The sequence below is a fragment of the Phodopus roborovskii genome, unplaced genomic scaffold (genome assembly GCF_943737965.1).
Source record: "Phodopus roborovskii unplaced genomic scaffold, PHOROB, whole genome shotgun sequence".
Taxonomy (NCBI): Eukaryota; Metazoa; Chordata; class Mammalia; order Rodentia; family Cricetidae; genus Phodopus; species Phodopus roborovskii.
In genome coordinates this window covers 10,172,668-10,185,949 of record NW_026125489.1, presented here as the reverse complement: position 1 = coordinate 10,185,949, position 13,282 = coordinate 10,172,668, and the positions used below count along the sequence as shown (strand labels likewise).

Genomic DNA, 13,282 nt, shown 5'->3' with positions numbered 1-13,282 from the left:
AACCACAGTAACCATAGAAACCACACAAGAAGCTGTGTTCCACAACCAGTATCCTACAGTTTCCCTTTGAACTCTGTTGAACCCGCAATTCTAAAATTACCCTGCCCCCATTATATCTGGTGCAGCATATATTAATATCCTGTGGAACTCACCTTCTGTGCCTGATTTGGCAAGAGCCTGGTGTCCTTGCCTCTCCTGCAGGCTGCACCTGACAGTTCTGCCGCTATGTTATTACCAGAAGTGTGTGTGTGTTTCCTTCCTTCCTTCTTTCCTTTTTTCCTTCTTCCTCCCTCCCTCCCTCCCTCCCTCCCTCCTTTGTTTCTTTCTTTCTCTCTGTCTTTCTCATCTTTTTGAGACTTTTTGAGACAAGGTCTCCCACTGATCACTTGCTGGTCATCTAGATGACTTGCCAGTAAACCCCAGGGGTGCAACAGTCTCTCCCTCGCCAATGCCAGAGCTGCAGCCCTGCACTGCCACACTTGGCTTTCTGTTCAAGTGCTGGAGTTCCAAGTTCAAGTCCCCTTGCTTATATAGGTGCGCTGAGCTGTCTCCTCAGAGTCCTCACATTGGCCCAGGCCAGGGGACTGCTTCTTTACTCAAAATCTGACTCAGACAAAAGCCAGAGCCTGCCTGACTTGCTTGGCTGTGTGAGAGAGGGCATGGGTGTACCTCACCATTCAGTGCTGTGGGCGATGGCTTCAGAGAAGGTGCAAGGAATTTCTGAACCCTTACTTAGTCTGAGTCTACAGTGACAGGTGATCCTAAATTCCTTGCATCTTGAGATGTCGGGGTACAAAGGAACATGGGTAATCTGAATTTTTGAAGAGGTAACAGAGGGACTTGCAAATGTCTTCCTCTGTTTACCCTCCTGCATCGGGGCAGATTTGCAGTCTAACTCAGAGAGACATTTTGATACGGCAAAACCTTGTTGAGGGAGAGTAGTCAGGCATTCTGACTGCTCTCATGAGAAGAAACACCGAGCATTCGCTGTGGGATCAAGTGTCTCTGGTCCCACTTAAGGGACTACCCTGAGGGTCTCCTGTGCCCCGGACAACCTGTATTTTAGCCACATTGGACACCCCACTGCAGCCACGTTATCTTTACCGTGTGGAATGCCACACTTTATTCGGAGCCTTTCACGGTCATTTTCCATTTGATATTTTCTTCCTCTAAATGATCTCAAGAGCTCCCTGTCCTACACGAACCTTTTATAAAACAACTCCAGTTTCTTGTCTTCTAGGTATTTGATGAATGTCTGCCTTTTTGCTAAACATTGCCCACCGGAATCATGAACCGAATGGCTGTACATGTAATATCTTAAATCCTACATAACACCACGAAGATCGGTGGGGGCAGAGTATGTCAGTGCTCAGCCAAGGCTTCCCCAATTAGAAAAATAATAATAATAATAATCGTGTGTGACTTGAGGCTTTTCTATTTTTCATTAAAAACTAAGTGGGGTACAGTAGCAACTTGATGATTCTAGAAGTAATCAATTTTTGAAGGGATATCCTATTGGGAAAAGTAAAGTTGATATTTAAGACAAGCCAAATTAATAGAGAGTAATTAGTTTTAAGCCCATGGTGGATCACTGTCAAAAAAAAAAAAAAAATATTACTAAGCCATGGCCCGGGATAACAGAGTTCATTTGCAGCTTACCTCTGCCATCCACAAGCAGCTTAATTACGAAAAGGAGTTATGTGGGGCTGGAGAGATGGGCCGGCTGTAAGGTACGCCTGCCGCCCTCTTAGAAGATCCCGGTTTGGTTTGCAGCACCCACACGGGTGGTAACACCCAGCAACACCAGTTCTGGGGATCCAACCCCATCCTCTTGTCTCCAAGGGCTCCTGCACATACACATACATGGTGCCCATAAACAAGCCAGGCAGGGACGCACATGTAACAATAACCAGTTTTCAAAAGGCCAAGGTGATAAAAGTCCAAGCAGGGTCTGTGGGTATTTTTGTGACAGTCCCTTATCGTCCAGCTACTGTGGGTGGGCATTTCATGGCGGTCCCTTACCTTTCTTCTGCTGGAGGCCACCTTCCTGTGACGTGTTCTCTCTCTTCCCACAGTGTCAGTACATATATCTGCATCAGTGTGTGAGAGATGTCCTCAGAGCAAGGAAGCTGCGCAACGAGCAAGAAAATCCCCTGTTTCCAATCTACGAAAATGTGAATCCAGAGTATCACAGAGGTAAGGGAGGGCCTCGCCGGCTTTCAGAGCACCCATCCTGAAGCTCAGTTTTCGAAAGCACCCTTGGTCTGGAAACTGGGACTAGTTTAATGCTCCTCCAGACAATGAGCTACATCCCCAGACTCTCAACCCTCTGCCCGCCAAAGCATGCTGTCTACAAAAGATTTCCCTCACCATTTCCTTCCTAAGAATTAAGATTGACCACGGGGAGTGGGGGGGGGGATATGCTGAAACGTAACTGGGATTGATAACAAAACTGATACAGTCAGGTTGTCAGTGTCTTTCACACATTCCTCTCTGTGGCCGGGTATTTCTCCTGTTTTCTTAAGTATACAGAGTATAGCTTGTGCCTAGAGCCTTTCTAGTTGTGGGTCCGAGTGAGAGACAGGGATACAGCCAAGTACTGTACTAGTGGGCTGGAACTATCACAGGAAAACACACAAGGTGGCTGACATTGCACAGCAGAAAGTTTGCGTAGCGCACACCTTTGGAGTGCCAGTTGGGGCAAACGGTCACATCTGGAGCCAGGGTAAGAGACAGCTGGGAGAGACATGACGAAGTAATCCCCAGAGAGCTTCCTTCTGAGGACTAGCCATCTTCCAAAGGTCATTTTCTAACACTGTCATCCTGTAGATCAAGTATTTGGTTACAAAGGACCCTTAAAACAGACGTCGTATTCAAGTCAGAGCAGGGACTACCCACACCAGAGCACATTTACTTATAACACTGCAGGGCCATCAGTAAGAACATGTTCTTCTGTTGTGTGAGATGAAGGCTATGTTGCCTAGATTGGCCATGGAGTCCTATGCTCAAGCATCTTCCCCCTAGACCAGAGGCACATGCGGTCACACCTGGCTTCAATATTGTCATAGTGTGGATACCCTTATGAAGAAGCTTGTTTTGGTTGCTATTTAAAAAAAAAAAAAAGAATACTTGAAACTAGATACTTTATCAAGATAAGAGCTTGGGGTAGGTCTGTAGTCCTATGGTAGGGCTCACACTTAGTAGGCATAACCACAAAGATACAAAGTCAAAGAAAGAAACGGAGTCTGGGGAGAGCGGACCCTGAGAGCCCCACCGCCAGCCAAGTCACCATCACAGCCCGAGAGGAGCAGCAGCGCCCAGTCACCACCATCGTAACCAGGAGCAGCGAGGCCGAGACCCACACCAAGCCTGGCTCCACGCGCAGCGGGCGGGTAGTGGGGGTCCGGGACAAGAAGGTCATCGCAAGGAAGGTTTGGGGAACAGTAAAATGGTTCAATGTAAGGAACGGATGGATACGGTTTCATCAACAGGAATGACACCGAGGAAGATGCGTTTGTACACCAGACTGCCATAAAGAGAGTAACCCCAGGACGAAGCTTGGCGTAGGAGATGGAGAGACTGGAGTTTGATGTTGAAAGAACGGAGGCAGCAAACGTTACAGGCCCTGGTGGAGTTCCAGTTCAAGGCAGTAATTATGCAGCAGCCCATAACCATTATATATGCTATCCACGTCGTAGGACATCCACGCAGTTACCAGCAAAATTGCCAGAATAGTGAGAGTGGGGAAAAGAAGGAGGAATCAGAAAGCTCCAGAAGGTCAAGCCCAACAACCTATCGCAGGGGAAGGTTCCCACCTCACTACTGGCGGAGACCCTGTGGGCGTCGACCACGGTATTCCAACCCTCCTGTGCAAGAAGTGATGGAGGGGTTCAGGAGAGCAAGGTAGACCAGTAAGACAGAATATGTATCGGGGTTACAGACCACGATTCCGCAGGGGCCCTCCTCGCCAAAGACAGCCTAGAGAGGATGCCAATGGAGAGGACTAGGAAAATCGAGGAGATGAGACCCAGGGTCAGCAGCCACCTCAACGTCAGTATCGCCGCAACTTCAGTTTCCGACGCAGACGCCCAGAGAACCCTAAACCACAAGACGGCAAAGAGACAAACGCAGCCGATCCACCAGCTGAGAATTCGTCCGCTCCCGAGGCTGAGCAGGGCGGGGCTGAGTAAAAGCCGGCTTACCATCTCTACCATCATCCGTTTGGTCATCCAACGAGAAGAAATGAATATGAAATTCCAGCAATAAGGAATGAACAAAGATTGGAGCTGAAGACCTTAAGTGCTTGCTTTTTGCCCGTTGACCAGATACACTAGAACTACCTGCATTATCTATGCAGCATGGGGCTTTTATTAAACTTACCTAAAGATGTCTCTTTTTGGTAATGACAACGAGTTTTTTTTTTTTGTTGTTGTTGTTGTTTGTTTGTTTGTTTGTTTTAAAGGTCTGGTTTTTCTCAATACACCTTTAATGGTTTTTAAGTTGTTTCATATCAGGTCAAGTTGAGATTTTTAAGAACTTCATTTTTAATATGTAATAAAAGTTTACAACTTGATTTTTAAAAAAGCCAACAAACTGCAAGCACCTGTTAATAAAGGTCTTAAATAATTAAAACAAAGAAAAAAGAAAAAGAAACGGACTCTGTGAGTAGGGCTAACTTTGTGTATTTGGCCTCTGATGGGGGCCAACAGCTAGTTATATTACATCAGGTGATACACACATGTGCGTGTGTGCATGCACACATACACATACATGTGTCAGATGAGGTTATATGCGGAGAGAGAAAGCAGGGAACTAGGGAGGGACTATGCTTGTTCTTTAATAACAGCTGGGAAACCTAACCCACTCCGAGACCAACTGTAATATCTCTGGTCTCTTCCCACTTGGTCCCCTTCATACAGGTCCCCCCACTTTCCAGGGTCATCACACTAGACATGTAACTGAGTGACAAACCATAGCTTAACCATGGCACACGTTAAGAAATGCAGAATGTAAAATGAACAGGAGCACACACACACACACACACACACACACACACACACACACACACACGGGAAGAAATCTGACAGTAAAATTAGTATCTCTAAACAACGGACCACGAGTTGATGTTTCTATTATTTTATAAATCCTCTCGAACAAGAATGTAACATCTTTGAAACAGAAAATTCAGTAATTAAAAAAAAATGTACAAACTTCGTTGGGCAAAGCGTTCATCAAGGGATAATTAGCGGGCTAGGAGAGACTTCCTGCCCTGGCCCACCTTGTGGCCAAAGGTACCATAGCATGGTTCTAGGTGGGGAGAGAGATAGTACCGGCCTTGCTTCCTTGCCATGGCCTGAGATCTACTCACACATTCTCTTTGACAGACATGCCTTCCGTTTCTAAGTGCAGCTCAGCTGACATCTCCTAAGGCTTACTTGTCTCAATCCCTGCCCACCCAGCCAGCATGTTATTTAGTGAGCTGTAAAGAGCCTGAGAGGGCTGCTTTGCAAATCAGATAATCTTTTGTGTTGTAAATAATAACCCCCTAATTTGTTGGCGAAGTAAATTAAGGCTTTTGCACGTCAGTTTCTTTTAAGAAACTCCAGGATGGTGGAGGTTGGTGGGGGAAGCTCTAAGATCCCAAGTTGTCTTGTGTTAACTTGTCGCAGAATCTTTTTAAAAATTAATCTTGGGTGTGCCTGAAAGAATCTCACTGTGGGTTTGAAACAGACAACTACCATCCCAAAGACTAGGATTCAGAAGGTAGCTCTGGGACTGCCTCGTGTGAACAAGCTATGTAACCTGGGCAAGTAAAGTTACTCTGCCTCTGGGCTGGTGGCTCCTCCCCTGTGCACCTGAGAGGCAGGATGGAGGCATTAGGAGTCCCTTCTGAGTCCAGGAACCTGTGCTTCTAAATGAAGTGGGGTGGCTCGACCCTAAATTACAAGAGTTTAGTGATGTCCACCAGTGTGTTCCGTGTATACATCTCATAAACAGAATAGCAGAGACAGTCCTGCCGTGTCCCTCCCAACCTTCCTAACTGTGACCCTTTCCTAGGCACCCCATGTGGTGGTGACCCCAACCATAAAATGATTTTCCTTGCCACTGCATAACTGTAGTTTTGCAACTGTTACGAATTGTATATATTTTTTGGAATCACAGGTTTGCCAGAGGGGCCTCGGCCCACAGGTTGAGAACCACTGCTCTAGTCTCTAACCACGCTGTTTTTTGCTTCCAGATGCAATCTATTCAAGACATTAAAGATGCCCCTGAAGATGCCCTGGATAAAAGTTTTTCACTGTGTGACTTTTAAAAACCAGATCTTGCTTCATGCCCTGTGATGAGGTGCCAAATATTTCTGTTGATACTATGTATAATTTATTAGTCTGGAGATGGTTAAAGAATTTATGTAATTTAAAGGTAACAGATATTATTGTATATACTTGTATTTTGTAGTTTCTCCTGTAAATATGTATTTTTCATAATGTTTAATATTAAGCTTTATATAATACTATTTTTCCACACTAAAAAGTGTTCATGGCTTGTTCTACATAAACTGATCCAACCTGTATGACAGGGCCACAGGTAAAATGTGTGTAGAGAAAGTTGAAAGGACAATCTCTGGGGCTGTGTCTCTTGCCTGGCTTGATATCCACTGGGTGAGCAAAGGACAGAGTTGGAGAGAGCATCCCATAAGGCTAGTTTTTCAGAGCTGCTGCCTTATTAACGGACCCTAGGACCTAAAACTATAACAGTCAAAGAAAGATTAGGGCTTTGGCTGTACCTCAGTGGTAGAGCATATGCCAAGAAACTAAAACTAAATTTTAAAACTGAAATGCAGACAGCATCAAGGCTGAGCTAGGTGTTTTGTCTAAACAAGAAGCTTTTCATCTGAGTCCTCCCAGGGTTACAAGCCACGGTCAGCTCAAGGACCCTGAAACTTGCAGGATTGAGGGCTCTGGTAGAGAATGACACTAACGGATGTGACAAATCCCTAGTGACAATAATGACAGCTGTACCTCTGACTGGAACCTCCTACACAAAGTTGGGTGCACCTCTGAACATTCAGACTTGGTTTTCCTTTGGAAAGAGCCATGGTGGTAGATCATGCCCCTGGGCAATGAAAGCATGATATACAGACAGGTTTATAGAACTATCTACATCATATATAAGGAGTTACAAAGTAAACAATGGTTAAAAATAAAACCAGCTGTGCTTAGTTTCAAAGTCTTTCAAAAGATCTTTTTTAAGTAACTTGATGCAGTTACAATCTTGAGTACTTACCTGAAGCTTCATTTAATATAAATGGGACCACACACCCTACCAATTTTATCTTTAAGATCTGTGCTTTATGTTGCCTATAAAAATTCCAGTGAGCTAGAAAGTGGACATTGACCAAATCAAAGCCCAATGCCTAGGTCTTTTCTGAGAAAGGTCCAGAAAGTCCTTGTGGTTGACTGAGTGAGAAGTCACACTTGTTGATCTCAGGGTTTCATTTGTGGAGACATCACATTTCTCTTGAACATATGTGTTTTTGCTACATAGCATAAATGCCCATAACAAAAATGGATGTAATTGGCATAACAATTGAAGAAAGTTAGCTACACCTAAAATCACTGCAACTTTGGTTTATAAACATATTGTGATATTCATGATTATGTAACTCCACACCCAACCTGGACACTTCTTACGGGGTGTTTGAAGTTTATAAAACAGAGGGACAGTCCCTAAGGTCCCTATGAACAGAAGTGAGGATTCAGTCATCACGGTGTCACTGTGCTCTGTTCCCTTGTGAAAATGACACTGTTAGGCTCTGATCCTGTATCCAGAAATTCACTGGACCTTTTGGACAGGAAAATGAGAGGCAGAGGTGAAAGCTTGGAGACGTATCACTAAGGAGAAAATGGATGTCAGACATGGTTTTGGTGTGGCGGCGTACGTTAGGAATCACTTTTCGTAGAGGAACAGAATAAGGAAAGCTAGGCTGAAGGAGCTGTAGCGAGGTAGCATACTTAACGCGGCTGGCTCCAGAGGTCCCACCCTCCCAGCTCAAGCAAAACAGGGTTGTAAACGGATGTTCCTTGGTGCAGAGCATATTGATAAACCGGAAAGAGAAGTTTGCTGAGAAAAGTCACAGCAAGTGTCTGGAACCTGTTAGGCACTGTTCCAAAATCAAAGAGAATGCTTAATGACAGTCAAATTAGCACTGTGACTGTTTTGAACAGAACTTAAGAGAAGGCCCAGGCAGGGGATGAGGGCACAGTGGCTACCTTCTTTAAGAAACCTGCTAACAAGCCACTAGATACAGAAGAGAAAGCTAACTAAAATTGCACAAACCAGAAATTATAAACACAAAACACTGCAGTCTGTAACCATACAATGACCCTCGCACCCCCTCATAACATCTGGGGGAGAGTCGGAATCACAGAAACGAACACAGCCACACAACCAGAGAAAACCACACGTTCTTGTCATCTGTGCCGGAAAGCACTAATTCCTCCTTCTCTATCCTAGTCTGAAACCCCCTTAGCAACAAATATTTTGCTATGCAATCTCTCTCTCTCTCTCTCTCTCTCTCTCTCTCTCTCTCTCTCTCTCTCTCTCTCTCTCTCTCTCTCAGGAAGGTGAACATAAAGATCTAGTCGATCCATTCATCGAATTTAGCAGACAGCCAGACTAGAAATGGAGCTATTGGCAGCCAGCGTGTTTGCCTGTCATGTGGGAAGCCCAGGGTTTCATCTTGGGTTCCACAAAATAAGCAAGAAGAGAAAAGCAAAGTTTCCTTCGCCCCATCAGAAGCATCTCCCCTTAATTGCATCCTGTGGCTGTGCCTGGGTAAACACTCCATCCACTTCCTGCCTTGGCAGGCATCCTGCCTGCACCTGAGTGCTGCTCTTTAATCAGCGAGGCCTCAAAGCACTTCAAGGCTATCCAGTCTTGAGAGAGTCTGTTTTGCATCTTAGAAATTATTTACCCAGGCTCCTTATAATTAACTCCTTTAATCTCTTCACATTAAATCAATTTCAGGTTATCGTCCTGCCCTGGAAAGCTGCCAACTTTTCCACGTCTCGAGTCACATTTTTCAAAGATGCATCTCCCCCCTCCAGGCTTGCAAGTGTCCAACCTGTGGAATTTCCCACCCTTTGGTGCCCAAGTGCCCCCTTCCCGCCGTTCACCCCCTTTTCCCATGGGATATGATTTTATCTTCGGTTCGTCTCATCTTCTTTCCTTCATTGCTAACATTCCATACGCTCAGTATTATAGAAAAGAGCAATCAAGACTTAATTTTTCAACATTACAACGGCAACAATAGAGTAATTTGGGGTCAGTTATATTTAGTAGGCTCTGTAATTAATTTTGTTATTACCTCTTGGAAGAAGGCCCAAAAGGCGATATGAGAAAATAATATGAAATGGTTTAACCGATGTCCAGCAACACAAAAATAGGGCTTGCATGGTACACTTCACACTGCTTCTCTTATCTTGGTGTTAAAGGTCTAACTTTTTATATTGGCTACTTTCCTGCTCCCCTTGGGGGAAAGAAGATCTGCCATGCACTAAATTCTTGCTCAGTTCGTTTATGCACATTTTGAAAGGTTGACTCTTTGAAGCTACCAGATCTGTATATTTGCCCCAGTGTCCCAACCTTGGAATACTCTAGAATATTTATTCACACAGGCTGCCCAGACCACATCTGACCACGCAACGATGAATAGGTAATAAGTTGCTTGTTTGTAGAGACAGCTCAGAGTTCCATCGAAACTTTGTAGAACTTGAAAATAATCACTGACAAGATGAATATAACTGACCGGACAAGAATGGTAAGAAGGCATGAGCGGCCCAGGGAGCAGGCGCTAATCTCTGAGGTGCCAACAGAGAAATGGCGTGCCTGCTTGAACGCCCCATTACCATTCCAAAGGTTTTTAGTCTGCGCTTCAGAAACTCAGCTTCATAGCAAATGAAACTTTAGACCACAACTGTTAGACCATGACTGCAGGGAGGAAGTAAAATGATACAAGGAAGGAAATATTGGAGAAGAGGTGAGCAAAGGGGACATCAGGAAGACAGAGTGCCACTCTTCCTTCTTCGGGAGGTTCTTTTTTAAAAAAAAATCTCATCATGTGAATATTTATTTACTTCCATTAAGACAGATGGATTGACTACCCCTAGTCCCCAAAGCCGAATCTCAAAACGCTTCTAAGTCCAAGGCTTTCTTAAGGACCAAACTGACACAGTAAGGCGTTCTACAGCCGGCCCTGTGTGATGTGTCTGGCAGAACACAGGTCCATTGCGGTATGTCAGGCGGAACATGGGTCCATGAAAACCACCATGTGGAGTTAGCATCAGCTGTGTGTACAGGGAATGTGGGAGGCAGAAATGAATTTCCTACTTAGACATGGGATCCGTCCTCAATATTCATATTACAGTCGTTCAAATACTCCAAACTTACTTTTAAAATCAAACAAATTCTGGTCACAAACAGCTCAGATAAGGGATCCTGGACCTGCGTTACTATTGCTGGAAACACTGTGACTATGCTGGTTGGGCAGTTTAGCTTATTGGACAATTGAATTGATTCATTTGGTTTTTTGAATTAACCAGGTGTGTGACTCAGTTTACAGCATCCGTCACTGCAGACACAGCACCTTGGTGTCTTACAGTACAGGGTGACTCTGAGAGTGTTTTGGCCATTTCAGTTGAGATTCAGGGTGACATTCGATGCAGATGAGATATCAGCAAAAAAAAAAAAAAAAAAAAAAAATCTGTTCTCTTCTAAAAATGTGTCTAGCAGTGAAAACATTTCTGGCTGAAAAAACACTTGACTTGTATGGAGGCTTCTTTGAAATAAATGTATGCATTTTACTTTTATCTTTTTTTAAGGATTGTCTATATAGCTAACATTCATTAAATAAGGAAATTATTGGTTAAGGCTCCCAAAATAGAAGTTTATGTCATAAAAATAAAAGATATATTAACAGATTTACCAAAGTTTGGTTTTTAACCTATATGCCAATGCACTTGATCTTACATAAGATGCCAAAGTAAGTCTTTCAAAACTGTGAATCTTGTCAGACAAATGGAATGTGTCCCTTCTTAGAATAGTCACAAGAAGGATTAGTTCGGGCTGTTTTCTGCCTCACATAATTTCATTTAAGAAACACCATCCTTGCCCCAATCACAAGCTTTTCCGTTACTTCTGAAATGTGTTTTAATAGCTGTGTGTGTAAATATGCCTCGCATAGAGAAAGGAACGCTTGTGCTTTAGAAATACAGCAGAGATGACCAGCCTCCATCTGCCAGTTAGTGGGGAGGTCTAGACCAGACTTCAGAGCCTTTCTGATCTCAACCATACTCCAAGAGAAGGCACCAATGTCCCCACTTGAAGAGCTCTTCATCTTGGCCAGTGTTTGTGAGGCTTAAAAATTCTTGAGCTTATAAATTCTCCAAGGACAAAGAGCAAGTTTATCTTCTTAACTTCCACTGTCTAGAGTTCATATGCACGCGGCAAGCAAGGTTTACAGTGGGAGTTGTCCCCGGCTGTGCACTTAGGATGTTAGGTCATGCCTAGTAACCCTTACGTCCGCAGAAGTGAAGCTAGCTGCTCCTTCGTCTGTGTGAAGCATAATATATAATGTAAATACATCTAGCAGCTGAATTTATTATGTTCTATAATAGAGCACTTTCATGGTTAAAATCATTTATATGTTCTCTGCAAATGTAGGTAAAATGGCAATACATTTATTTTTTCAATACCTTAGCATCTACCCACACTATTGCATCTGTAACCAATGCTGTTTGAACAAAGGACCTCACTGGCCTTCCTATTTAAATGATGTATTGCTTAATATATTTTCATATTTGTAATTGTGGTTCAAAGGACCTATATGGAATCTTGCATACGCCCTCACCAATGTAGGAATAAAACTGCTACTTGTCAAAAGTGAGTGTCCTGTCTTCTACTTGACTGGTTTCTTGCGTCTCTCTTTGTATCATCCCCTGCTCAAGACAAAGGCCAGAATGGCTGTTTCTAAGTTGGAAAACCCTTGCAGTCCGTTATCATGATGACTACAGTGTCTCAGCCTGCGACCCTGTAGCTGTGTGGGGACTCTTTTCCCTAGGGCACTGTGAACTCTGCGGCTGGCTGTCTCTGCCCGAATGCTTGTTCTCACTTCTGTAATTCATTAGTAACCACAGATGCCATCCATGACCAACAGTGCTGGAGCATTCTCAGAGGTGCTGGCCTGGGGTGGGCGTGGCTGGGAGCCCTTCAGAGAGTCCGTGCATGCGTCAAGGGGACAGCGTGACATTTACTAACCAGCTGCTGCGCTGACCTCTAGAGTGACGAGTTTGCTCTTTTGCGTCTCACATTTCAGTTGAAAGATCAGCGAGCGCCCTTCACAACTCCTGGAGTCAGGTGCTTTTTTTTTTTTTTTTTTTTCTTTCTGTTTTGTTTTGTCATTTCTTTTGTAGCAGCCTACTCTAAAAAAAAAAACTTTAGTTCTTAGAAGGTATAATACAGTTTCACATTTAAGCCTACTAAAGCAGTCCTTCTAAGAAGTTTCTAGGTTTGAATGATTACTGTAGGAAAACACTTTGTTTTTATGAGGCAGGACTGTTTATTTTTCTCTAAAGGGTCTGTTTGATTGAACTTGCAAAAGAGACAACTGGACAAGTAAAGGGGCTTGCTATAACCTGCATTTGATCCCCAGAGCCCATGTGGTAGAAGAGAAGCAATTCCTAAAAGTTGTCCTCTGACCTCCAAGTGTGCATCATGATACTCCTGTGTCCCCTCCAAACAAATATATATGTATATATATATATATCACACAAACATACACAACACTCATACACTCACATACACACACATAGTACATTATAAAGTCTATCAACACTAAGTACATCACGCCATCCTGTATCCAGAAGAAAGTTTTCACGTTGCCTATAAAAGAAGGCAACTAATCCCCTCTATTTCCTCTGAAGTCCAAGAACGTGGCTGGGCAATTCTTAGGGATGGCAAATGCTTTAGACAAAGGGTAGAGATTGTCTTTGTGGAATGACATGCTCACTGAGAGTAGATGTGAAGAGAAAGAGACGGCCATCGAGACAAACCCATAGACCAGGTGAAACGGGCCTCACTCCCAACTCAACATGTCTTAGAGACCAGAAGGGGTCAGGAGGCACAAAACAAGGAAAAGCCGATGTGAACCTAACCTAGGGGTCCTCACCCTTCCTAACCCGATGCTCTTTGATACAGTTGCTCATGCTGTGGTGACCCCCAGCCA

General features: G+C 44.0%; 1 protein-coding gene across 1 annotated transcript in view; it reads left to right on the top strand.

Moving 5' to 3' along the window:
• Ptprb (protein tyrosine phosphatase receptor type B) overlaps positions 1-6,571 on the top strand; it is a 97,228-nt gene extending 90,657 nt beyond the window's left edge. Inside the window, exons 33-34 of the mRNA XM_051176223.1 lie at positions 2,076-2,196; positions 6,239-6,571. Coding sequence (XP_051032180.1) covers positions 2,076-2,196; positions 6,239-6,261 — 144 coding nt within the window. The 3' untranslated portion in view covers positions 6,262-6,571. The remainder of the gene's footprint in view (positions 1-2,075; positions 2,197-6,238) is intronic.
• The last annotated feature ends 6,711 nt before the right edge of the window (positions 6,572-13,282 follow it).